Source organism: Microtus pennsylvanicus, chromosome 13 (genome assembly GCF_037038515.1).
Source record: "Microtus pennsylvanicus isolate mMicPen1 chromosome 13, mMicPen1.hap1, whole genome shotgun sequence".
NCBI lineage: Eukaryota > Metazoa > Chordata > Mammalia > Rodentia > Cricetidae > Microtus > Microtus pennsylvanicus.
This window is the reverse complement of record NC_134591.1, coordinates 66824889-66852491: the sequence shown is the minus strand read 5'-3', so window position 1 is coordinate 66852491 and position 27603 is coordinate 66824889. Positions and strand designations below refer to the sequence as shown.

General features: G+C 49.8%; 1 protein-coding gene across 4 annotated transcripts in view; it reads left to right on the top strand.

Moving 5' to 3' along the window:
* The first annotated feature begins 1011 nt into the window (after window positions 1–1011).
* The window catches only part of Ncmap (non-compact myelin associated protein), a 33936-nt gene continuing 7344 nt past the window's right edge, over window positions 1012–27603 (top strand). For 2 of the 4 annotated variants that reach the window (XR_012907499.1, XM_075946186.1), the window contains exons 1-4: window positions 1012–1090; window positions 20153–20223; window positions 20934–21093; window positions 24155–24240. Coding sequence is in view for 3 of the 4 variants with exons in the window: in XM_075946186.1 (XP_075802301.1) it covers window positions 24165–24240 (76 nt within the window). In the remaining variant the exon portion in view is untranslated. The remainder of the gene's footprint in view (window positions 1091–20152; window positions 20224–20933; window positions 21094–24154; window positions 24241–27603) is intronic. The other 2 variants (XM_075946188.1, XM_075946187.1) reach the window with 2 other exon arrangements.

Sequence of the window (27603 nt, the reverse complement as noted above, 5' to 3'; positions counted from 1 at the left end):
CCTTATCTTTTCCCATTTTGTTTTTCATTGTTTCATGGTTTCGTACTTTGGCCATGCCCCCTCCTTACCCCTTCTCACCCCCTTCCCTCTCCCACGCTTTCCCTTCCTTCCTTTCTTTCTGCTTTTATAAACAAGCACATTCCATATGGCTGCATGGGTCGTGGGTTATTTACCCGAGCATGGGTAACGTCCCAGTGCCTACACCACTCCTTCACCGGCAGCCACTAGTTGCCTAGCACCTCAGTGTTTGAGACAGAATCTCTCATTGAACATGGAGCTCACCAATTCGTCTAGAGTGGATGGATGGTCAGCAAGCCATCGGGAACCTCCTGTTTTTGCTTCCCCAGGCCTCAGATTATCAAGTGCCAGCTTTATTTTATTTGAATACATACTTTATTTTAAATTGTGTGTGTGTGTGCATGTGTGTGTGTGTGTGGGCTCGCGAATAGTGGGTGTGTGCACTTGAGGGCCTGCAGATACTGGAGTTACAAGCAGTTGTGAACCGCTTGATGTGGGTGCTCGGAACCGAGCTCCTATGAAGCCCATCTTTTCTGCCCCCCAAGCCGAGTTTTAGATTGGATACTGGGAATTTCAACTCAGGGTCCTCATGCCTGCTAGATGGCACTCTACCCACTGAGCCATCTTGATTTCTGAGACAGCATCTCACTCCTGGGTTGAAAGACTAGACTCTAATCACATGCAGGAGGAATTTCTGTCGCTTGACAACTGTGAGTTCTCTGGTCCGTGGGTCCCACAGTCGGTCTACATCCCCCACTCCATCAGCTCGCCATCCGACTCCCAGGGGCGGGTCTCGATCTGCTCTGGGGCGGGGGACAGTCCCTTCCTCCTCTTTTGCCTTCTCGGGAGTCCTACCTGGAAAAAGTGACTGCGGGGGTGCCAGACCTAAAGTCCCCTCCAGTGGCTGGTCGAGAGGCCTGCACGTGGACACCGCGGGGCGGCGCCGGAGCGCAGGGCGGGCGGGGGTCACCTGCTGGGCGGGGCTGGACGGGACGGGACCCGGAGGCGACGGCGGCGGCCACCGAGCACTAGGAGCGGGGCCGACAGGAGGCGGAGCGGGCGTGCCAAGCAGGTAGGTGTGCGGGGCGCGGAACGCAGGCGTGCGGGAGGGCAGCGTGCAGGGGCTCAGGCCCGCAGGGGATAGCTCTCGGGGTCGCCCGGGGCGGGGGTCCCCAGCCTGGTGCACTTTGACGGGGACGAGTAGCCAAAAGATCAACAATATCTCCAGTATCTGCAGACCCTAGTGCACGGAGGTGTCCAGGGCGCAGGCCGAGAAGCACCCCGAAGCTAGCTGCATTGGGGTAACATCTCAGGCATGCGGAAAGCTGGTGGTTTCCTTGTCCCCTCCCGCGAAGCCACCGGGAGTGACCACGACTCCTGGGAAAAAGTCTTGGAGAAGTAGAAGGAGCCTTGACCCCTGCGGGTCCTGAATTCGCGTAGTCTATGAACTGGGTGGGTATCGAGGAGAGCGCGCCCCCTCAGAGGCCCCAGGAGCTCTACCATCCATGGAGACCAAAACCCAGAGGGGCCCAGGCTTCTAGCTAAGTCAATAAGCAAGATGTTGAACAAGCCGCTCCTTGATAGGGGGAGGTTCCAGTCCTGGGTGCTTTAAGGTTTATGATACCTGCCTCTAAAAGGGCTGGACTGGGAACTGAGGAAGCCCTGGGGTTCAGGAGGAATATTCTTGCAAGAGAGGTTGAGGGATTTGAGGAGCTGGGAAAGGAGCAAAGAAGTCTGAGCGGTCCCAGTCAGAGTCCCCTGTCTTCGCCTGCCTGTCGCCATAGCCCTTTCTTTTCTGTGCAATCTGTTTTCTTGTACCTAAGTGGAACAACCTCTTTAACAAATTAAGTCGTGGTTTTATGTAAGCTACAAATTTCTGTCAGGCTGGCTTCTTGGTAATAGTACCTGTGTCTGGTTCACCACTGTCTCACCAGCTCCTGAAGGGTGCTGGGTATTCAGTAAAGTTCCTAAGGGTGGCTGCATGGGGCGGAGCCTGGTACCTCCCGGTGTGTGTAGTGAGCAAGTCCTGGTGAGGTGAACTTGAAGATAGGATCGCTTGGTCTCTGTGGGGGTCGCGGTTGCCTTAACACCTAGTTCCCTCGCCTGTCATGGTGTTGGGCTGCCATCGCTCTGAGTTGACTGAAACTATAGTAAGAAGCAAAGATCAGAAGTGGAGAACTGATATGGGGGGAGGGCCGCGGGTATCCACAGGAGCATGAAGACACTGCCCCCCAAAAACCTAAGTTCGGTGTACCCACAGATTTTTCTTTTGGCCGCCAACTCACAAAAAAACTACATGGAGACATTAATTATGAAAGCTCAGCGTATAGCTTAGGCTTGTCCCATTAGTTCTTATAACTTAACCCATTTCTATTCATCTACTTGCTGCCACATGGCTCGTGGCTTTTCCCTTGCCTGCTGCATTTCCTGCCTCCTCTCCACCTCCTCTGGTGTCCCTTCTGTACCTGGATTCCTCTCCTCTCCTCTCTCTTCCCTCCTGCCCAACTTCTTCCTGCCTAGCTATTGGCCATTCAGCTCTTTATTAAACCAACCAGAAGCCTTGGTAAAGACACATCTTCACAATTTACAAAAAGATTATTCCACATTTCCCCTTTTGTCTAAATTTTAAAAAAAAAAGAAGAAGAAAGGTTTTAACTCTTAACACAGTAAAACTGTATACAATAAGAACAATGATCAGGTAAGAATTATATTCACAATGTCCAGTCCATTTGTATTTGGCAAATTCAGAGAAAATACTCCTTTATCTATCCTATCTTGCTGAATCCAAAGTTTTTGTGCCTAATTTACTGTCCGCAGTCAAAGCAAGGACAGCTTCTCACCCAAATGTCTAATCCTACAATGAAAGCAAACTCCATATGGAGGTTCTTTGATGCCCATCATCCTTTTATGATGTAAATTGGTAATGACAGAAGCAGACATGTCTCATTGTCATGACAAAAGACTTAGGTTATTAAACATATTAAATGTCATATTCTGTACGTCTTTGATTTTTGAAGACCTTCTATCTATCTAAATACATCTGTTTAACCTTGAAAACATACCTAATGTGACTACAAGTTATTATAGATGACTAACTACTAACCTGTATTTTTTTTTTTTTTTGGTTTTTCGAGACAGGGTTTCTCTGTGGTTTTGGAGCCTGTCCTGGAACTAGTTCTTGTAGACCAGGCTGGTCTCGAACTCACAGAGATCTGCCTGCCTCTGCCTCTAAAGTGCTGAGATTAAAGGCGTGCGCCACCATCGCCCAGCTCTTACCTGTATTTCTTAATTATACATAGCATTTTTACATGCTCTGCATAAGCACAATACCCCAAATAAGAGGAGAAACATATATATGCTATAACAAAAATAACTTTAAATTTGTATCAGTATGCCAAAAAATGTAAAATTATTTGAAGTTAAGAGTTGCCTTTTTATCCTATATTCCTATGTCCCCCTTAAGTGATGACAAACACCCATTACCCACTAAGTGACCGAAAATAACCCATTCCATCTCTTGGGAAGGTGGGCATTGTGTTCTCTAGACTGAGTCCTGCTGTCTGTGGGCAAAGGGAACCTGAGAAACTGAGATAATGATCAAGTCCTGGGAGAACCAGCCATCACATTTGCTGTCCAGTGTCTACTGGCTTATCTGCAGTCCTGGCTAGTGTTCTCTGACTACAGAAGACAAATCTTAAACTGCCAGGACAGCGGGGCTCAGCTTAGCACATGGTGCTGGCAGCTGGCTCCAGCCTGCAGGCAATGGCTGGAAGCTGCACCTCTGGACACAGAGCACCACCCCACCCAAGAAACGGCCCCTTGTCCAGAACTTTCCTTAGCTTTCTCAGGCCTGTGTTTGGGTATTTGAGCCCCCATATGTTGGACGCCATATGTAGACAGATTTTTCTTTGAGTCGCCAGCTTGCCAGCTCACACAATACTGGCATGGAGACTTATTTTTAATTATGAATGCTCAGCCTTAGCTTAGGCTCATCTCTTGCTAGTTCTTCTAACTTAACCTGTTTCTCCTCATCTATGCTTTGCCTCGGGGCTTTTTACCCTCTTTCCTTCTGTGTATCTTATTCTCGCTGCTTCTCGTGTCTGGCTGACTGACAGCTGCCTGGCTCTGGCCTCAGGCGAGCGCCTCTCTTTCTCTCTAGTTCCCACTGCTCCTTCTTGTCCTTGATTTCTCCCCCTCTTTATTCTCTCTGCCTGCCACCCCACCTATCCCTCTCCCTCCCTAGCTATTGGTCATTCAGCTCTTTTTAAAACCAATCAAAAGGCATCTTGGCAAAGACACATCTTCACAATGTGCAAAAAGATTATTCCACAACATCAATGCCCCTTGTAGTACTTTCCTAGTTGGTTGGAATCTTTTATTTGTGTGTTTGCCCTCTGTGATAGTCTATATGTGTCATTTTAGTACTAGGAAGTTAAGGGAGAAGGCTTACCACAGTTCAAGGCCAGCCCAGGCTAGATGGTAAAATAATCTTGAAAGAAAAAAAAGAAAGGAAGGAAGAAAGGAAGGAAGGAAGAGAGAGAGAGAGAGAGAGAGAGAGAGAGAGAGAGAGAGAAGTAGCCAGATAAGGCCAGTGACACAGCTCAGCAGGGAAGAACACCTGCGGTCTGACCCCCTGAGTCTGCCCCCTGGATCCACATGGTGGAAGAAGAGAACTGGCTCCTGAAAATTGTCCTCTGACTTGCACGTGTGCACCATTGTATGAGCACACAGACACAAAATATAATAAAAAAAATGGTAAGTTTTGCTGCATAAAATGGTGCACCCCTTTAATCCCAGCACTCAGGAGGCAAAGGCAGGTGGATCTCTGTGAGTTCAAGACCAGTCTGGTCTACAGAGAGAGTTCCAGGACAAGCAGGACTACACAGAGAAACCCTGTCTCAAAAATAAATAAATAAAATCCTACGTGTGTCTCACTGTGGGATCTAAGTGAACAGAGAGGGAGGAAGCAAGGATGTTGCTTCCCTTACTTGCTATCACTTCCCCCCAACCCCAGCCCTGCACCCCTTCGCTCACTATTACCTCCCCCCAGCCCTGGCCCCAGCCCTGCAGGCGACACACTGGTGCTTAGTTTCCTATGAAATGTAGAACCTGCACTCTTGGCTTTGACTTGGAGGTTCAGGCAGAACTGTGAACTCTTCACTTTCCAGTCCCACCACCTCCAGCTTAGGTCACCCCTCTTGCTGGTCCCTCTCCCCTATACCAGTGGCTCTTCTCCGATAAGAGCTGCACAGGAGAACATTCAAGAGAGGCCAGGACATAAAGTAACTGCTGCCCCAAAAGCTGAGAGAACTAAAGTAGTTTCTGATGACCTCCCCACCACACTGCCCTGGGACTGGGGGAAAGGAAGGCAGGAGAATCAAGATGGCAAGTTCAAGGCCATCCTGGGATCAGTAATGTCTTGTCTCTAAAACAGAAAAAACGGAAAATCAGAAACCAGTTTTTTTGTTTTTGTTTTTCAAGACAGGGTTTCTCTAGCTTTGGAGCCTGTCCTGGAACTAGCTCTTGTAGACCAGGTTGGCCTTGAACTCACAAAGATCTGCCTGCCTTTGTTGCACACTTCGGGCCTCTGCAGCCAGCTGGCAGCAATAGCATGTGAGTTTTCCTAGCTGGCTTCTCCCTCTCCCTCCCTCCCTCCCTCCAGCAGCTTCCCCATACCCATCCTACTGAATACTGCCCCGTGGTGCCTCAGGTCTGGATTCTGTCTTTGCTTTAAGATCTGGTGGGATAGGCTCTTTGTGCCTTGTCCTGAGATGAAGTCCTGATCCACACTGGCACTGGTAGGCCGAAGGAGGCAGGAAGTCAGGGAACAGACAGAGCTAAGTTGATTGCCTGTAGTGGCTCGATGCTCCCCCACCCACTGCAGCACAGGCAAGAACAGGGGCCGGCTGCAGGGCAACAGGGCCAGACCTTCTCATGTGGTCTGAAGTTCTCGGGTAACTTGGCCACAGCTTGGTCTGAGGATGGAAAAGAGGGTGTGTGTGTTTCTGAAACAGACAGTTTGTTCTACAGCAGGACTGGGGCCTGCTTGGGGGCTTCCTATCGGGGGCCAGGCAGGCTGGAGCTGATGGGGCCCTAAGCCAGGGTCCCCATGGGAGCAGAGTGAGTGGCATACACATGATCACAATTCCTTGGGGAAAGGTGGAGGCCCTAGAAACCCATCTGGTCTTGTGGCAGAACTGAGGAGGGGGAAGCCAGCGGGGATTTCACCCCACGCTGTGCCCATGCATCCACCTCTAGCTCAAACCTCCGGTCTCTGATGTCCACAGTAATCACGTACTGATATCCGTGTCCCCTTTGGAGAACCTGGTGTTGGGGCCTGCTGTGACAACTTTCAGTGCACACTGCCTCGGGAGTTTAAAGCTCCTCCCACCACTGAGCACGGTGGACTGTTTTCACCCAGAGCTTCTTAGAAGGAGGCCAGTCCATTCAGTCCTCCCAAACTTTCTGGAAGTCACATGTCAGCTCTCTTTCCGGTTGTAGGCCTGAAGGATGCCCGGGGGATGGAAGGCAGATTCCTGTGTGTTCTTTCCTAATGTCAACCTCAGTGTCTGGTGTTCAGGAGACATCAGCAGTGATGATATGAGCCCCCAGTGGGCCAGCATTTGCCTCCTCGGTTCCTCTAAAGCCTCAGATACTCAGGCCAGGCAGTGGTGGCACACACATTTAATCCCAAGACTCGAGGCCAGTCTGGGCTACATGAGAGGGAATCAGTCTAAAGGAGAAACAGAGCTCACACCTTCAATCCCACCACTTGAGATGAGACGCCTTTAATCCCAGCACTAGAGAGGAATATAAGGCAGGAGTTGAGTGTAGCCTCTGACGTCAGTCTGTGGATTCGTGGAGACAGGATCTTGCCCTTTCAGTCTGAAGATTTGGTCTCTCTAGTAGTTAGCTGCTTGCTTTTCTGATCTTCAGGCAAGTTTTATTTATTAAAACACAAATAAAATATCACTATAAGGCCTAATCTCTGTCTATCTCTGTCTCTAGCCACCCATCCATGTATCCATGTATCCATCCATGTATCCATTCATCTATCTATCTATCTATCTATCTATCTATCTATCTATCTATCTATCTATCTATCTATCCATCCACCCACCCACCCATCCATATATCCATCCATCCATCCATCCATCCATCCATCCATCCATCCATCCATCTATCTATCTATCTATCTATCTATCTATCTATCTATCTATCTATCTATCCCCCTGCTGCCTGTAGCTACTGCTCCAACACCATGCCGGCCTGCATGCCGTCATGTTCCCCACCCGGATGGTCATAGACTCACCCTCTGAAACTGTAAGCAAGCCCCCAATTAAATGCTTGCCTTGGCCATGGTGTCTGCTCATGAGACAGGACAGTCTCTAAACCAGGAACATTCCAACCCAGATCTCAAGAGCAGCTGAGAAGTATGACCTCTGTGAAAGACAGGCAGTCCAGCCACCTGCAAAGCCAAGTCCCTGAGAAGATGGGCAGCTTGTCCTCACACAGGGGAGTGGAGGTGTGGAGGCAGGAAAATCAGAAGTCCAAGGTCATCCTCGGGTACACAGAGAGGTCAAGGCTAGCCTGGGTTAGATTACAACCTGTCCAAAAAAGAAGGGAAAAAAGAAAAAAGAAAAGAAAGAGCTGGGCTGTGGTGGCGCACACCTTTAATCCCAGCACTAGGGAGGCAGAGGCAGGTGGATCTCTGTGTGTTCGAGACCAGCCTGGGCTACAGGAGCTAGTTCCAGGACAGGCTCCAAAACCACAGAGAAACCCTGCCTCGGGAAAAAAAAAAAAGAAAAAGAAAAGAAAAAAGAAAAAAAAGAAAAGAAAGAAACCCAAAGAAGACATTAACAAGGAAATCACTAAGAAAATAATGGTGGTTTAACATTCCAAAATGACAGGAGAGCGTATGAGCACAGACTGAAAGGACTCAGAACACCCACAGTGAAATAAGGAAAGTCCTCAACACGGACATCACCGGTTTAACATTCCAAAATGACAGGAGAGCGTATGAGCACAGACTGAAAGGACTCAGAACACCCACAGTGAAATAAGGAAAGTCCTCAACACGGACATCACCGTGCAGCTGAGATCGAAAACGTGACAGACAAGCTGGAGAGATGGCTCAGTGGCCAAGAGCATTGGCTGCTCTTCCAGAGGACCTGGGGCTTAGTTCCCAGCACCCACAGGGCAACTCACAACTGTCTGTGGCTCCAGTTCCAGGGGATCCAGTGTCCTCTTCTGACCTCCACGGACACCAGCCATGCAGGTGGTGCATAGACGTGTGCAGACAAAACACACACACACACAATATACAAGTTTTATTATTTTTAAAAAGTGAAAGGCTAAGAACAAAGCGGAGAGCAGCAAATGGCTCACCTGATAAAGGGAGTGGAGGTGGCCACGTCCTCAGTAGTGAAAGAAAGGAGCTGGGTCTACCCCGAGCCCTAAAGCCAGCCAAACTGGCATCTAAACATGAGCTCGCCATAAAAGCATTGTGAGGCAAATCAATAAAACCTCAGAAGGTGGAGCCCACAGAGACCCACAGAGACTATTGGGGAGGAAATAGTTAAGCACGAAAAGAAACAAACACCAATGATGATGCTGCAGTGTGGAGAGCCAGGGTAGGGGTGGCGTTCAGCACATTAGGGAGGAGGGTGTTTAGTTCTGTTTGAGACAGGGTCCTCCTGCCTCTGCCTCCAGGGTGCTGGTTACAGGTGTGTGCCACCATGCCTGAACTGAGTGGGGCTAGGCAGGCACACTGCCAACGAAGCTGCACACAGATGTAGTAGCATTGCACTTGTATTTTAATAATAAAGCTTGCTTGGGTGTCGGGAAAGTAAAACAGCCACACTTACAGACCAGCCAGCAATGGCATACACCTTTAATCCCAGTAGCCACAATAGCATGCGCATTTAATCCCAGTAGTCACGCTAGTTGCCATAGAAACCAGGTAGTACATACCTTTTTTTTAAATTTATTTATTTATTAAAGATTTCTGTCTCTTCCCCGCCACCGCCTCCCATTTCCCTTCCCCTCCCCCAATTAAGTCCCCCCCCCAGCCCGAAAAGCAATCAGGGTTCCCTGTCCTGTGGGAAGTCCAAGGAACCCCCACCTCCATCCAGGTCTAGTAAGTTGAGCATCCAAACTGCCTAGGCTCCCACAAAGCCAGTGCGTGCAGTAGGATCAGAAACCCATTGCCATTGTTCTTGAGTTCTCAGTAGTCCTCATTGTCCGCTATGTTCAGCTAGTCCGGTTTTATCCCAGGCTTTTCCAGACCCAGGCCAGCTGGTTTTGGTGAGTTCCCAGTAGAACATCCCCATTGTCTCAGTGTGTGGGTGCACCCCTCGCGGTCCTGAGTTCCTTGTTCGTGCTCTCTCTCCTTCTGCTCCTGATTTGGACCTTTAGTGCACACCTTTAATCCCAGTACTAGAGAGGATTATAAAATGGGAGGAAACAGCTCTCATTCAGTCTCGTTCTGGGATTCCTGGAGGCAAGGTTGTCATTTCAGATGGAGGTTAAGGGAAAAGTCAGTGGCTGACTCTTCTGCTTTTCTGATCTTCATGTTGAACTCCAATTTCTCTGAGTTTTTGTTAATCGTGCATCATATAGATCTTTAGTTTTGAGACAGGGTCTCACAACACAGCCCATGGTGACCTTGAACTTGAAGTCCTCTTGCAATCAGGGACTCTTTTAAAGACTGGAGTGTCAGGGTGCTCCGGGATCACTGAGAACGGACCAACCTGGGAGCCTAGCAGCCTATCCCATCAAGCAGGAATGACAGGCTGCAGGAACTGTTAAGCCCAGGGCATGCTATGGCTGCATTCCATCCAGGGATGCCAAAGCTGTTCTTTGCCAATACTGAGCCTGGCTCCTACCTCACCAGGGGCACCAAAGTACTTGCTTGTCTTTGCTTTTGTTTTGTTTCCTGTCCTGGTTTTTGTTGTTGTTTTGTTTTGTTTTGTTTTGTTTTTAAGACAGTGTCTCACATAGCCCTGACTGGCCACGTAGCCAAGGATGACCTTGAATTTGTAATCCTCCTGTCTCTGCCTCCTGAATATAGCAGGCTTTCTTTTGGCCACCAACCAGCTCCCAAATCATGACAGACAGAGAGACTTACTGTAAGTTATGAATGCTCAGCCTATTTTATGCTTGTCCCGCTAGCTCTTTAAAAAAAATAATTTATTTAACATTATGTACATTGGTGTGACAATGTCCGATTCCCTGGAACCGAGTTACAGACAGCTGTGAGCTGCCATGTGGGTACTGGGAATGTTTGAACCCAGGTCCACCTGGAAAGGCAGCCAGCGCTCTTAACCGCTGAGCCATCTCACCAGCCCCAGCCCACTAACTCTTATAACTTAAATTAGCATGTTTCTCTTCATCTATGTTCTGTCTCGGGCTTCTTACCTTTCTTTCATTCTGTATGTCTTACTCTGTGTCTGTCTGCCTGGTGACTGCCTGGCTAACCCCGCAAATCTTCCTCTTTTTCTCCCTTGTTCTCCCCTTATTGCTTTTCGAGCCTAGATTCCTCCTCCTCTTTATTCTCTCCACTCGCCTACCCTCTATTGCCTCGGTAGGGGCTGTTTGGCTTCTTATTAGCCAATCAGGTATCTTAGGGAGGCAAAGCAACACGTCTTTACATCATTAAACAAATGCAGCAGGGGCAAAAGTAGCACACCTTTAGACAGTTAGATCAGTATTCTGAAACATAAACAAAAGTAGCACACCTTTAGACAGATCAGTATTCTGAAACATAAACAAAAGTAGCACACCTTTAGACAGTTAGATCAGTATTCTGAAACATAAACAAATGTAGCACATCTTTGACTAGTTAAATACTCTGTAACACCTGAGGGCTGGGATAACACGCACACACCACCACGCATCCTTCATTGCCTGGAGCGCACCAATTAGACCAGGCTGGCTGACCAGGTGAGGCCCCAAGAGTCTCCTGTCTCCACTTCCCCAACACCTTCTCCTAAGACCAGCGACAGACATGGCTCTTTTGTTGTTTTGTTTTGTTTTTTTGAGACAGCCCTGGCTGTCCTGGAACTAGCTCTGTAGACCAGGCAGTCTTTGAACTCACAGAGACCCACCTACCTCTGCCTCCCGCGTGCTGGGATTAAAGGTGTGCGCCACCACTACACATGCATGGTCTTTACCTGGGTTCTAGGGTGTGAAGTCAGGCAAGCACTTCACTGACTGGGTTAGCTTCCCAGTGCAGGATGCAGGTTTCCTTTGTTGGATTAAGTTAGTTCCTTGACAATCTCATACTTCTACTAATACATTCTGGCTGCTCTTTCCTGCCCCCCCCCATCTCTTTCCCATCCCTTCTTATCTTTCTCTGTCTCATCTCCCATCCCTTTCAACCTGCCCTCCTCCCTGTCTGTCCCTTTCCCAGATCCCTGACTTTTGTTTTGGTGTGTGTGACCCACTTAGTTTAACTCATGCCATCTGTGTGACTGCTGAATTGGGAGTACCCATGGAGCCCCCTTTTGATGTTGTTGTTCATAATGTTTTATTACATTTACTTATTTTGGAGGGGTCCATGTGCTGTGGCACACATGTGAAGAGCTGGTTCTCTCCTCCTGGCTTGTGGGTTCTGGGGGTTGGAGTCAGGTTGTCAGGCTTGTAGGCAAGTGTCTGTATTTACTGGGCCAGCTTTCCAGCTTTGAGGCAAGACCTCAAACTCACTATATAGCGGAGGCTGGCTTTGAACTTCTGATCCTCCTGTCTCCAATCCACAAGTGCTAGGATTAAGATCATGTACCACCACACCCTGTTGGGGACTGCAGACCACCAGACCCTGAAATTTTTGTAAACAACTGGTTTTCCTCTGCTCTGAGCAGCCTGCAGCTGCTCTGAGCACGAGACCCTCATGGCAGGGGAGTGGTTTCTGATGGATCCACAGCTGAAAGATCCCGAGAGCTGGGGCGTGGCCAGAGCCCTATATAAGCTGCCCTTGAGTACAATAAAGTGGGCATTCTTGTTTCAAGGATGATCCGTGACCCTGTCTATGTGTCTTTACATTTTCGAATCTCCAGGTCCCTTGCCCAAGGCTCACGTACACACCTATAGTGCCACAGGCCCTACAACACCCAGGTCCAGTTCCTGTTTTATGTTTTGCTGTTGTTGTTTTGGTTTTGGTTTTTTGAGACAGGGTTTCTCAGTGTAACACTCCTGACTGTCCTGGAACTTGCTTTGTAGACCAGGCAGGTCTGGAATTGACAGAGATCCTCCTGTTTCTGCCTCCCAAGTGCTGGAATTGAAGACACGTCCTACTACAGCCAGTGTAATTGCCCTTGTTTGAGTTCAGGCAAAATAGAAGCTCAGGGTTCTGAAGTTGTGAGGTTCCTCATCTGCATCAAGGTGACAGAGGCACCGCTGGCTCTCACATGACCTTGGGCACTCACCTTTGTCCAAGCAGGTCCGGCTGTGTGCATCCACAAGGCTTCGCTTCCTTTGCTCTTTCCAGGACCTTCCACGAGGCAGCTCCAGGCTGGGTGCTGCAAGGTGGTGATGACTGAGGCAGGTTTGTTCTCTGAGAATAAGGACAACAGGGCAGACAGAGCTGGCATGCCCATAGGCCAACTGCTGCAAGAGGGGACTCGGGAGAGGTGAAGACAAGTCCCTGGGGAGACTGGCTCCTAACTAGAGAGTCTAGGACTTCTTCAGCCCTGTGACTGAGCCACTAGGGGTCAGTGCACCTGGCTAGGTGACTTAAGAGGTAAGACTGCCAGGCTTGGTGTCCAGCTAAGGCTAAGTCATTGCCCCTTGTTATTAAGAGTAATCGCTGAAGAGAAGGCACAAGCCAACCGATGGTAATGGAGGGGTTTAAGGAGGTTATAGCCCAGGGGACATAGCTAGACCAGAATTCGAACCCAGGACCAATTCCGAAGCTTTCCCTATCACCACGCACCAGGCTGTGGAGGACAGAACACAGGAGCTGGGCAACACCCTGCTGGGAAAACCAAGTGTCCTGAAAGAGTCCATCTGAATTTCCTCGTGGTCACATGGCCATGGGGACTTGTCTGTGTTCTTCCAGGTGGGTTGGGCACCCAGAGTTCGGTCTTCACTCCTGCCTCCTTGTCTGTCCTCCCTCTCCGGCTGCTGTGTTTGCTCAGAAGCTGGCCCTGGGGGCAGGGAGAAGAGGATACCTGGAGAAATTCAATTATGTAACTCCGAGTTGGCAGCAGGAAGGAAGGAGGACATTCAATTAAATTATTCTCTTTTTTCTTAGTCTTGTACATATTTGACCCTGGATAACTTGGCCTCCCTCCTTCTTCTTCCCTTACCTTAGAGTCCAAGCTGTTTTTTTTTGTGTGTGTGTGTGTGTGTGTGTTTGTGTGTGTGTGTGTGCGCGCGCATGTGTGTGTTTAGGGTGGGGTGCACATGGTACATGCATCTGGAGGTCAGAACTGGCCCCGGTGTTGGTCCTCAGATACCTTCCACCATCTGTTTGAGGCACGGTCTCCAATCGGCCTGAAACTTCTCCACACAGGCAAAGAGCAAATCATGGCTGGCCTAGGTGTTTATAGGGCTCCACCTATCTCCACTACCCAACTCCCCATCTCTGAAATGACATATATGCTCCGCCACGCCCGGCCTTTCTCCTGGGTCCTCATGTTCTTGAGGCAAGTGCTTGACTAAGTAACACCCCAGCTCTCATTTGTCTTGATTGGAAAGCAAGCCGGGAGTGTAGAGACCTTCCAACAGGTTGGGGAGGAAAGGGAGTCTGTTCATTGTAGTTTCTGATGGCTAGGGGCTTTTTTACAAAAAATTTTTTAAAAAGTCATTTTACTCAGACAACAAGCCCACAATATCTCAGCTACTGCCCTGTTGCTATGATAAGAACACCCTGATTAAAAATAAAAACAAGCTGGACAGTGGTGGCGCACACCTTTAATCCCAGCCCTCTGGAGGCAGAGGCAGGCGGGTCTCTGAGTTCAAGCCCAGCCTGGTCTACAAGAGCTGGGTCCAGGACAGGCTCCAAAGCTACAGAGAAACCCTGTCTCAAAAAAATAAGAAATAAAAACACAAAGCAGCTTTAGGAGAAAAGAGTTTATTGTGGCTCACAGTTGAAGGTTGCAGTTCATCGCTGTGGAAGTCACTGAGGAGGACTATGAGGAGGCTGGTCACATTGCATCCAGTCAGGAAGCAGAAACTGACAAATCCTGGTGCTGAGCTGCCCTCTCCTTTCCTACAGTCCAGGATTCCAGCCCAGACAGTGCCCTTCCCCCTCCTGAGTGTTCAGTCCTCTGGACCCCAGTCTCCATTCCCACAGGAGAGCCCAGCCTGGCGGCTCTTCCTCCCTCTGCCGTACAAAACGATGCCTGGGTTGAGCTGGGTACCATCTGGAAGAGGATGTAAGCCCCTAAGGGAAACTTCGGGCCCAGGGCCTCCTACCTCCTGCCCCTTCATCCTCTGGTGGCTGAGTGTCTCCCTCATAAGCACTCAAAGGTCCCTGAGTGGACAGAGTCCGGTCCCCAGCTCTGCAGCTCTACGGTTTGCGGTGAACAGATGTGGCTCTGGGTTTCTTGGTAAGGAAATGAAGTCCCCATGAGTCTGTTTAGCAACAGCCCCTCTTGGCCAAGGTTCCCCCACACTTGGGGACAGCCAGGTTCACAGAAACATGCGGTGACAGGACACTTCCCCTGCTCAGCACCCTGGCACAACCAGGGCATCAACCCAAGCTCTCCTGGGCCCAGTACGCTTGCCCAGAGCTCAGACTGTCTCCCACATTCTCTCCAGCATGCTCAGGGAGCTGCTGGGGGCGTTGGGAAGCAGAAGGCAGGGTCTGGGTCCTGCTCTGATACCTGTGGACAGGACGAGTCACTCAGCCTTTCTGAACCTAAGTGTTTTCGGGTGGAAGAGTGGAAAGGGGTGTGACGGGGCTTCAGACGGACCTGAGTGGGAGGCCTCGTGCACGGTGGTCGGCACCAAGGAGCTAAAAGGAGCAGCTGATGCTGAGTGCTCACGCCCCCGCCCCCCCCAGTTCTTGACAGTCTAATATATACCTAGACCCTGGGCACACCTGGATACCCCCCCCCCATGTCTGAGATTCCTGGTACACCATCAGCCTCTAGGATGTATGCAGCCTCGGGAACAAACAGAATATGTACCACACAAAAGGAGGACAGTATCGCCAACCAGGGCCCTGAGCTCAGCTCTGCCGAGAGTGCGGAAGCTCGGAGGACATGGGGTCCAGCAGAAGGTGGACAGACAGACTGGCACCTAGAGAATCCTGAACCTGTGTGGGGGCCACCTGGTACAGCAGGGAGGCCCACAATATTTTGAGGCCCTTCAGTGAGATTTTTAAAATCAGGGATGGGGAACAGCAAGTGTGGTGGCTCACACCTGATACCCCAGCACGGTGCCCTGGGATAACAATGGAAAATGCTGTCTGGGTACCAGCAGCCGCTACCCCCTTTCCTTCCTCACTCTAGACACGACCAGCCACCTCTTCTGCCACCTCGACGGACTGTACCCTCAATACCTGTGAGCCACAATAACCCTTAAGTTGGCTTGGTCAAGGGTTTTGACACAGCAAGACAAGGAACTAGCACTCTGTTTTGTCCAGATGAGGGTCCCATGTAGGCAGGCTGATTTCAGATCTGCTGTGTAGCCAGGATGGTCTTGAACTCCTGCCCCTTATACTTCCACCTCCTGTGTGCTGGGATTGCAGAGTTGCACCATGCCCAGCTTATTCTGGGCTGGGGAGCCATATCCACAGCCTTGTGTATGCCACACAGACACTCCACCAGTTGAGTGGTAGCGTTTAGACCTAAATCTGTCTGGGTCCAAACTTTGTCATCTTTTCTATACCCCTCTAGGTGTTCACTGCATCTTCTTTCCTATACCCCACTGGGTATTCTCAAATCACTTCATTTAATGGTGTCCTCTCAATCGCCCCATTTTACAGCTGAGAGAACCAAGTCTGGAAGAGAAGGGTTCTGTGCCCATAGTTCCTTATCTAGCCAGTGAGGGAGTCTAGAACCAGTCCCTGACCCTCTAGACCAACCCTGGCCATGTCCAGAGCATTTCCTGCCTTCACCATCCCCACCTTCTCTCTACCCTCACTGTGACCCTCACCGCTGTGCCCTACACAAATGATGCCCAGCCTTTCTTCCCACCCCTTTGCTTGCCTGACTCCCAGCCTTACAGAGGGTTCTGCCCAGCATTCCTCTCCCACCTCACAGCCAAGCAGAAGCTGCTACTGCCGCCCAAGAGGGTGTGGAGAAAAGGAGGTGGCTTGCCAAAACCAGAGCACAGGTTTACACGAGGCTGCGAGTCCCCGGACAAACGCCCCTCTGTACCTTGAGGCCTATTGTGACTGGCAGCCATCCAGCGCTCACCGCGGGCAGCTTCAGAGGCTGGGATTGGCCTCTCTCTTGTCCTCTCTGCAGCCCAGACCTGCCAGGTCCTGACTCGGGCAGGAAACAGGGGGTGTGCTCTTTCTGGAATGGAGGATGTGGGAGGCCAGCCAGCTTGAGGAGGGTGAGGGGCCATGTCCTGAGTCACTCAGGACATCTGAAGTCTTAAGGTAGAAGGCTGAGAGGAAGAAGGTCACTGGGTCCTGGCTGGTCATTCCCGGTGAGAGAAAGCTGCCCTGTAGACACAGCAAGTGAGCGACAAAGGTAAGGTCTGAATCCAGGACTTCTCCCTCCCAGGCCAAGGTTCCAGCTATTAGGGGTCTACACTATGACCCCATGAACAGGCACAGCCATGAGACCACAAATCAGGACAAGGGGCTCCCAGAAAGAGTGGCCTATCTAGATAAAGAGCTGGCACACCCTCCCTCCACACAGGTGCTCCAAAGCCTTCCTAATGCTGCGATCCTTCAATGCAGTTCCTCATGTTGTCGTGACCCCCCCCAACCACAAAAATATTTTAGTTGCTACTCCATAACTAGAATTTTGTTGTTATGGATCATAATGTAAATATTTGCTATGCAGGATAGCTGATACCCAACCCCTGTGAAAGAGTCCTTCAACCCCCAAAGGGGTCGTGACCCCTAGGTTGAAAAGCACTGGGCCAGCAAGCTTTTCTCAACATAAGCCATCCACAGTAAGCACTTGAGCCTGCCATGTCCTCAGGAAAGGCAGGAGAGGCAGAAAGCCAAATCCAGATCATGCCAGGCACAGTGCACAGGTCAGAAACCCCAGCACTGGGGAAACTGAGGCAGGGGGTGGAGTTAAAAGCCAGCCTGGGCTACATATAAAGACCAGGCTGGACCCAAACTTGTAGCAATCGCGCTTCAGCCTCTAGAGTAACTGGAACTATCAGAGTGCTTTACCGTTCCCAGCAGACCATGTTTCTTCAAACAAACAAAACAGGCTGGGGAGGTGACTCAGTGGCTCAGAGCACTGGTTGTTCTTTTAGAGGACCCAGGTTTGGTTACAGCATCCACATGGTGGCTCACAGCCATGCACAACTCCAATCCCAGAAGATCTCATACCCGCTTCTGACCGCTGTGGGTACCGGTTAGCATCAACATACAATCAAAACTCTCGCACATATAAAATAAATAAATCTAAAGATAGTTAGGGGGGCTAGAGAGATGGCTCAGTCAGTAAGCTGTTTGCCACACAAGCATGAGGACCTGAGTTTGAATCCCTCCCCCAGCACCCACATAAAAAGCTGGGGGCTTGATTATAAGCCCATAGTTGGAGAGGCAGAGAGACTAGAAGATCCCTCTGGTTCGTTGGCTGCCAGCCACTCTAGTCTGTTTGTGAACTTCAGGCCAACAGCTGACCCTGCTCATAAAACAGGTGGATGGCATTGAGGAATGACATCCAAAGTTAAGCTCTGTCCTCCACCTGCACGCCAATGCATATGTCCTATGGGGGTGGGGCGTTAGTATTATTATATATATGATGTGTCTGTGCGGAGGTGGGGCGTTATTATTATTATATATATGTGTGTCTGTGCGGGGGTGGGGCGTTAGTATTATTATATATATGATGTGTCTGTGCGGAGGTGGGGCGTTATTATTATTATATATATGTGTGTCTGTGCGGGGGTGGGGCGTTAGTATTATTATATATATGATGTGTCTGTGCGGAGGTGGGGCGTTATTATTATTATATATATGATGTGTGTGTGCTGGGGTGGGGCGTTAGTATTATTATATATATGATGTGTCTGTGCGGGGGTGGGGCGTTAGTTATTATTATATATATGATGTGTGTGCTGGGGTGGGGCGTTAGTTATTATTATATATATATGATGTGTGTGTGCTGGGGTGGGGCGTTAGTATTATTATATATATGATGTTGTGCGGGGGTGGGGTGTTAGTTATTATTATATATATGATGTGTGTGCAGGGGTGGGGCGTTAGTATTATTATATATATGATGTGTCTGTGCACATGTGGGTGCGTGGGTACATTTGTGTGTGCATGTAAGAGAGAGAGAGACAGACAGACAGACAGAGAGGATGACTTCTGGGAGTCGGTTCTCTTCACTGTGGGTCCCAGGATTCGAACTTGGGTCATCAGGCTCTTACGTGCTGAGCCATCTCGCCTGCATCCTGTTTTCAGTAAGTGGCTCGGAGTAGCTCTGAACCCGGTGTGCTTTATGAACAGGGAACAGTACTGTCCTGGCAGCCGGGCACTAAAGGAGAAACCGGGGTGGGGGGAGCCTGCAGCCTGGGGTCCGCTTGAGGGTCACCAGCTGGTTATTTTATGCTGTGCAGTTCTCTTTGCTGTTGCTCTACCCTGCTCTGCACCCATCAGAAAGACAGTCACGAGCTTCTCCTCTGTGCACGCTCTGAGGCTCTCTTGGTCCTCAGTTTCCCCGTTTGTAGAGGAGATGGCAGTGGCCTCCACAGTGTTCAGGCTAACAGCTGCCTCCTTGAGTTCTCACAGAGGGTGTGGGGATGAGGAGGCGTTAGGGGACTGTTGAAACAGAAGGAAATTTTCCTCCGTTGGTCCAGGTAGTGATGACAGAATTCAGGTACCCGTCTGAGATTAAAACAAAAAAAATGCCATTCTGAGCCGAGTGTGCGGGTAAATACCTTCTTTTTTTAAAAAAAATTATTTAACGTGCATTTGCGTGAAGGTGTCAGATCTCCCTGGAACTGGAGTTACACAGACACTTGTGAGCTGCCATGTGGGTGCTGGGAATTAAACACCAGTCCTCTGGAAGAGCAGCGTGTGCTCTTAACCACTGAGCCATCTCTCCAGCCTGGTACATACTTTCAATACCAGCGCATTATAAACATTGCCGGCTCCGTCCAGCCCACCTTAAGGACTGTTGAAATAGAAGATATTTAATCCAGAGAAAAAAAAACAGAGACCATAGAATGACTGTTTTCCCGGGCAGAAAAATCCTTAGAATCTCGGGTTCTGTAGTCTAACCTACAACTCACTGCTATCGCCGCCTGCTGGACAGAGGTAGAATTGCCGCGCTGATATACGCTGAGCTAGTAGGGGACCCAAGAAGTTTCCCACAAAGCTGAGCTCTTAAACCTGCCGGGTTGTCATGTGGGGAAGAGAGCAGAAGGGAATCGTCCCAGTGGGTGAAGACTACACGGGCCGATATGAAGGCCAGTTATCTGTAGTTTGAATCCGACCCAATGTTTTGGAAAGTTGGGGCTTTTTAAAATTTCATTTAGCTTTTTAATTTAACTATTTATTTTGTGAGTACGCATGATGGTCATGTGTGTGGAGGTTAGAGGACAACTCCAGAAGTTGTCTCTCTCCATCCGTCCTGTGGGTCCCAGGGATTGAACTCAGATCATCAGGCTTGGCAGCAAGTGCCTTTACCTGCCAAGCCAGCTTGCCAACCCCTATCTCATTATTTATTTATTTATTTATTTTTAATTTTTGAGACAGGGTTCTCATGTAGCCCAGGCCGTACTCAAACTCAGTATGTAGCCAAAGACGATCTTTAACTTCCGGTCCTCTCGCTTCCGGCTCCCGGGTGTACACACGGTTTATGCAGTGTTGGGGATTGAACCCGAGGCTGCTTCATACACTTTATGCCAGAACATTTCCTACCAGGCTGTGTCCCAGCCCCATGGAAGACAAACGGCTTTCGTGGGTTGCAGTAACCCTGGCCGCAAGTTGCTTATTTGTGGCTTTTTCTGCTGGGATATTTGTTTTCCTTGTCTTATCCAGGGAGGAGCTTGGAAGCGCGGCATTCTTCCCGATAACAGCTCTTACACCCTGGGAGAGACAGAGAGGGATGTGTAAGTAAACAGTAAAAGGCCCTGACCCTCCGACACTTCCCAGCCCTGCTCCCACACAAGACAGTTTGCTAATGTGAGGGGAGCCATAGTCCCCTGTGGAGTCTGTGAGTGTGACTGAGGTAGAGGACCCCATTGTGACCAAAGGCGGCGCACAGTAGGAGGCAGGGTCAAAACCCAGGGCAAGTTCTCCGCTCTGTGGGCGGAACCTTCCTTAACCTCTCGGGTTTGGGTCAAAGCCCAACACTGATGCAGGCCGCCCCTTCTGTGTGTGTTCTCTGGGAAGCAGTCTAGGGTGGGTTCCCGGAGATGGGATTTTGCAGCCCCAGACCCGCGCCTATCACCTAGTGTAGCGATGTTAGGTGGAGCTCCTGTTTGCGCTGAGCCTCTGGGGACCCGTATGTGCAGTGGCAACAGTGGCCCCTCACTCCTTTCCAGAGTGAAGATGAGGATGGAACAGGACCTTCCTTACCTGTGAGGCACAAGGACCGTGCTCACAACGGTGGCTGTGAATTAGTCTCACTCGCTGAAAAACAGCCTTGGTCTCCCTAGAGTATCCCGACATCCCCCAGGCTCAGGCAGGCACAGTGCTCAGGCCCCCGTCTTGGGCCTGACTTGGTTATTTGCAGTTGCTGGGGCCCCCACACATGAAAGCATCCATATCCTTGCCACCAGTGTTCACCGCCCTCCTCCCACCTCCTCTAATGTGGCAGGAACAGAGATGTCATTGAGAGCCCTTGCTGCCGGGATGAGGCGAGATCGCCTTCGGGACTGCACACTGTTGTCCTTGAAGGAGGAGTGACTGACCCAGCTGGAACCTGGAACCCAGCACCCAGGAGGTGAACCCAGTACACCTGAGGAGGCCACTCACTGGTCAGTGTGTATGTGTGTGTGCGTGCATTCATGTGTACGTGTGTGTGTTTATGTGTGTGTGTGTGTGTTTGAATTTCTATGACTGGATGTGAGTGAGTATGAGGGTATGTGTATGTATGCATTTATGTGTGTGCATAGTGCACATGTATGAGGGATAGAATGTGTGGGACTGGGTGGGAGTGGGTATGAGGGTATCAGTGGGTCTGTGGGTGCATGTGTGTGTGTATGTCCACCTCTGTGTATTATTGCGGTGACCGATCACGGCCCCTACCAGGTACATCTCAGGGCGGGTGGAAAGGTGGGAAAAATGCAGGCTTTGCAGTTGGCAAGGTCAGGTTCATGAGCTGCCCTACAGCTCTCAGGGTAAATTAACACAAGAGCGAACTCCACAGCTCTGAGCCTCAGAGTCCTGACTGAAGCCATGAAAAAGGAAACCCTGTTTTCTATGGTCTCTTGCATTGGAAGCAGTGGTGCTAGAAACAGGCTTAGGCAAACGCATCTGAGTACCTCTGCCTTGCTGTAATGGGAGAGGCCAAGGGCTTTGCTCAAGAGCAGAGCAGGGGCCGGGCAGTAGTGGCACACACCTTTAATCCCAGCACTCAGGAGGCAGAGGCAGGTGAATCTCTGTGAGTTTGAGGTTAGCCTGGTCTACAAGAGCTAGTTCCAGGACAGGCTCCAAAGCTACAGAAGAAACCTTGTCTCAAAAAAACAGAAAAAAAAAGAAAGAAAACAAAAAGAACAGAACAGGGAGACAGGGAGACCTCCATTCCAAATTCTCATCCTTGGCCTTTTTATTTTTTTATTTTTATTTTTTTATTTTTTATTTTTTTGGTTTTTCGAGACAGGGTTTCTCTGTGGTTTTGGAGCCTGTCCTGGAACTAGCTCTTGTAGACCAGGCTGGTCTCGAACTCACAGAGATCCGCCTGCCTCTGCCTCGGCCTTTTTATTTTTAAGACAGTATCTCATTTATATCCTGGGCTAGCTTCAACTCCCTTTGTAGCCAAGGATGGCCTTGAAATCCTGATCCTCGTGCCTGCATCTCTCTGCTAGGATTACAGGCATTGCCACGGTGCCCAGGACATTGAACTTACCAGCACTTTCTAGATGCCACTCAGTTGGCAGAGTACCAGCCTAGCAAGCAAGGTTCAATCCTCAGCACCGCATAAACCAGGTGGGATGGCACACACCTATAATCCCAGCGCTGGAGACACGGGGACAGGAGAGCCAGTTCATGATCATCCTTAGCTACATAGTGACCCTGTCTCAAAAAACCAGAAGTACTATTCACATCCTTAACCCTCTGCTCCCTTAGGACGGGGCCCTGCATGAAATTCTGTCCCTTACTACAGTCCTCCCCCTGGCAAAGGGAAGATGGTGGTTTATCTGGGGGAGGAGAACAGATCTGAAAAAGAACCAGACATGGTTGTATCTTCAAGGGCTGGCAGGGAGCACACAAAGCCAAGCCAAGCCACAGACACTAGCTGTGCTTTCTAGCTAATGGTGGCAGTGGGAAGGAAGAGAACAGCCTCCCAGACTCAGTCTGGGTGGGAGTCTTGTGGGAAGGGTGCCTGGCTTGAGACTCTGTTCTTTCTTCTGGGAAGCATGTGGCCCACCCCAGCCTATCTAAAGTAATCAGGTGACCAGAAGCCCAGGGCAGAAGACAGATAGCCAAGGGGAGGTCAGGCAGAGCCCTATAGGGGCCATGGAGGGGCACTGAGCCATGGGAGGGTCTGAAGATCCCAAGAACAGGGCAGGCAGGACCCTGGGCTTGGATTTGGGGTAGAGAAAGTGAAGGCAGTGCCTGCCCTATAGATTAACATGGCCAGGCTACCAAGAGCCTTCTTTTTTTTTTGTTTTGTTTTGTTTTTTTGAGACAGGGTTTCTCTGTGTAACAGCCATAGATGTCCTGGAACTCGCTCTGTGGACCAGGCTGGTCTTGAACTCACAGAGATCCGCCTGCCTCTGTCTCCCTAATGCTGGGATTAAAGGTGTGCACCACCACTCAGCTTTTTTTTTATGTACATTGGTGGTTTTTTGCTTGCATGTGTGTCTCTGTGAAGGTGTCAGAACTCCTGGAGTTACAAGTACAGACATTGGTGAGCCACCATGTGGGTGCTGGAATTGAACCCAGGTCCTCTGGAAGATCAGCCAGTGCTCTTAACCACTGAGCCATCTCTCCAGCCCACCAAGAGTCTTCTTATGGCTGTAGCTGACAGAGCCTCCAGCTGAGTGCAGATGGCCTCCCTCATGTCTCAGGCAGATACCTACCCCTGTTTCCAATAGAGCCGGGAGAGTGGAGGTGGGGGTTCTTGGGGAGGTTTACAGTAAAGAGCGGGGGGCTGATGCCTGCGGTAGCCAGCACAGAGACATGTAAGATGATAACAGGTCTCTTGTGCCAGCAATCCCACAGAGCTGGTATGAGTACAAACCACCTTGAGGAAACAAGTTCTGGGTCCTGAGAGATGGCCCAGTGTTAGAGCACTGACTACTCTTCGAGAAAACCTGGTTCTGTTCCCAGCACCCATATGGTGGCTCACAACCGTCTGTAACATCAGTTCCGGGAGGTCTGAGGCCCTCTTCTGATGCTACCTGCACCAGGCTTGCATGTGATGTACATGCATACATGAAGCAAAGGTACTCATACCCATAAAATAAACTAAATCAAAATAAATAAAATAAAAGCATTTGAAAAAGAAAAACCAAGTTCTAAGTTCTTTGCTGAGCGTGGCAGTGCACGCCTGTGACCTCAGCACTTGGGAGGTGGAGTTCAAGGTCATCCTCGGCTAACTGTAGAGTTAGGGGGCTTGCCTGGGCTACGTGAGACCCTGTCAGAAGGAAGGGGAGGAGGGAGAGAGGGAAGGAAGGAAGTTAGTTCCTTACAATCCTAGGGTACTGTTTTTACACACAGAGTTTCTAGGAATGGGCCTCATTTTCACTTGCTGCCGGAAGAAACTGCACACTTGAGAATTCTAGAATCATTCAGGCAAAGAGCAAAAGAGGCATCGTATAGACATGGTAAGATTAACCCTGGGTTTAAGCAAAATTTCTTCTTCGTTCTCAGCAGGATCAAGATGACCACAGCCACCACTTTGGGGGACGCCGTCTTCTCACTGAATATGACCAGAGGAGAAGACTTCTTGTATAAGAGTAAGGTGCAGTTGGGGGGAAGGTTGCCAGGGCAAGTTTGGGGGTCAACTTACCGCTCCCACTGCTTGTCAGCCTTGTCCATGTTTTCCTTGCCCTGGGCCTCAGTTTCCTCACCTGTAAGATGGGGGCTATCCCACAGGAGGTTTGCTGTGAAGACTCAGATGAGCCACGGGACGGGCTCGGTTCCTGTAGATGTGCACACTGAGTACCCAGCTAGCCCTGTGGCAAGCATTGTTACTTCGGACCGCAGCTCCCACTCCTTCCTCCTCTCCAACAAATCCTGGGGTCTAGGGAGGGATGGAAGCTTGAATCTCTTTCAAGATATTGAAATAGGTCTCCTTGAAAAGTAGCTGCTCACTGCATGTGGTGGCACACACGTTTAATGCCGGCACTGGAGAGGCAGAGGCAGAAGGATCTTTGTGAGTTCAAGGCCAGCCTGGTCTACAGAGTGAGACCCTGCTTTGGTGGCCACAGCAACAAAAGCACTAAAGAGGAGGAACACATACTACTTTTTAAAAAAGAAAAATACCCTGCTTACTTCCTCTTTTTAAAATGTGCATTGGTGTTTTGCCTGCATCCTTGTCTTTACGAGGGAGAGGGGTAGTTCAGCTGCGTGGGGTGGGAGGAGGCTGTGGAGGGTTGTGGCTTGGGCTCAGGCCACGTTGGGCTCCAATTTGTAGTGTACCAAAGAGTTCCACAATAGCCCAGAATGGAGCATAACAAAGGTTTATTTATTTGGGGATAAACTCACAGTAAGGGTAGCTATCCGCACTCCTCTGCGTGCGCTGGGGACTGGAACCGAATCGAGCAGAAAAGAGACCACAAATGCTTTGCTCTTGGTCTGCTCTTAGAGTACATGAGACCATGCCCGAAGTGAGCCATTATCTTAAAGGCTATTGGCTCAAGGAGTTCCCACAACCGTTGGGTACCTACCCTGGAACTGGAGTTATAGACAATTGTGAGCTGCTATGTGGGTGCTGGGAATTGAATCTGGGTCCTCTGGAAGAACAGCTAGTGCTCTTAACCGCTGAGCCATCTCTCCCAGCCCTTCTTGCTTACTTCTTAATGGGCAAATGAATGAAGGTGGGAATGGGTTAGTTCTGGAAAATGTTTACCAAGAACCAGGGGTTCCCAGGATAAGAAAAGCAAATGCTGGGTGGTGGTGGCACACGCCTTTAATCCCAGCACTCGGGAGGCAGAGGCAGGTGGATCTCTGTGAGTCTGAGGTCTGCCTGGTCTATAGAGTGAGTTCCAGGACTGAGTCCATGGCTACTGGGAAACCCTGTCTTGAAAAATGGAAGGAAGGAGGGAGGGAGGGAGGGAGGGAGGGAGGGAGGGAGGGAGGGAGAGAGGGAGAGAGAGAGAGAGAGAGAGAGAGAGAGAGAGAGAGAGAGAGGCAGATGACAGCTCTTCAGGAAATCAGCCCCAGTCCCAGCATGTAGCTCAGTTGGAAGAGGGCTTACCTAGCAGGCTTGAAGCCCTGGGTTTGATTCCCAGACCTGGATAAACTGGATGTGGCATACACACACATGAACCCCATCCCATCACTGGGCTTGTGGAAGCAGGAAGATCAAGGTTATCCTCAGCTAATAGTCTTTGAGGCCACATGGGACTCTGCATGCCAGCTCGCTTCTCCACTGTTGTCATGTACGCCATGACTAAAAGCCACTTGGCGAGGAAAAGGTTTATTTTAGCTTACAGCCCGTCGTCATGGAAGTCCAAGGCAGGAGCCTGGAAAGCAGAAACCATGGAGGCTTGCTGCTCACTGGCTTGCTCCCATGACTTCTCAGCCCGGTTTCGGATACAAACCCAGGACCTCCCACATCAATCGTTCATGGAGAAAATGCCCTGCAGACCCAGGTCCCCAGGCCGATGTGTTTGCATCAGATGGACACAAACTAACTAACCACCCATCAAAAGAAGACAACATAGTTGTCTAAGGAGTGTAGGTCCCTTCAGCCTTTTCAGCTGATGGCGTGTGCACTCTGCATATGGTTCAGGTGTCCCCAGGAGCAGCTCCAGTTTCTACACTGGGGCAGGAGGCGATTCAGGCTTTAGAGCTGCAGGGGCCTAGATAGAGAAGGCAGGATGCAACCCTTCTGTAGAGACCCAGAGGGGGTGATTCCAGGACAGGGTCACCAACTCCCACATGCTCCATCTCGTCTGTCAGTAGCTCCCCCTGCCCACACATATCCCTTTGCTCTGATCCTCGCCTAGAGAGGCGTGCATTTGGAAGCAGCTCAGGATGTCTCAAACGGTCCTGAAGGGAGTTGCAGGAGGGGAATGATCGAAAGCCAGGTGGAAATGATTCTGCTTGTTTGGAAACAAGGTCTCCTTTGGTAGCCCAGGCTAGGCTGGGACTTGCAATCCTCCTGTCGTAGCCTCCAGAGTAGCCTGTGTCATTTATTTTTTATATTTCACAAATCTTTGCAGGGCTGGAGAGATGGCTCAGTGGTTAAGAGCACTGGCTGCTCTTCCAGAGGACCTGAGTTCAAGTCCCAGCAACCACATGGTGGCTCACAACCATCTGTAATGAGATCTGGTGTCCTTTTCTGGTGTTTAGGCATACACACAGAACACTGTATACATAATAAATCTTAAGAGAGAGAAAACAAATCTTTGTAAAGGTATTAAAAAGTGCACAACTCATACGTGTACTAACTTTTCACAAAGTGCACACATTTGTGTCACCAGCTCCCATACCAGGAAACAGAGAATACCAATGACCCCAGTTCCTGTTCCCCAAAGGAGCCCACCAAATACTGATACACTGATTGATTCTATATGGTTTTAAATTTTGTGTGAAAGGAAAGAGAGCCATAGGCATTCTTTTGTATCTGGCTTCTTTTAATTTATTTTTAATACGCATCAGTGTTTGTCTGCATGTGGGTACCAATATTCTGTATGCAGTACCTATGGATGCCAGAAGAGGGCATCAGACACCCAAGGACTGGAGTTACAGACGTTATGAATGCTGGGAATGGAACCTGGGTCCTCTGCAAGAGCAGCCTATGCTTTTAACCACTGAGCCATCTCTCTGGTCCCGTGTTGGCTTCTTTAGCTGAACCTTGTGTTTCCATGGCCGTACGCTAGTGTTGCACAGTGTCCTATTCTACTGTCCACACCTGAGATGGTCTTAAGTGTTCCCGTGTAACCCACAGTCTTCAAAATGCATCACTGAAGCATTTCATAGCATCTCATGGCCTAGTCTACCCGCCTTACCTTATTAAATCACTCAGGATGTCAATAGTTCAGTAGACAGACACTTCCACTCAAACAGCACTGGGGGATTGATTATTCCGGAAATATGAAATTCCCTCTGACGTGATAAATTGGCACAAAGCCCAGACGTAGTTATGGCTC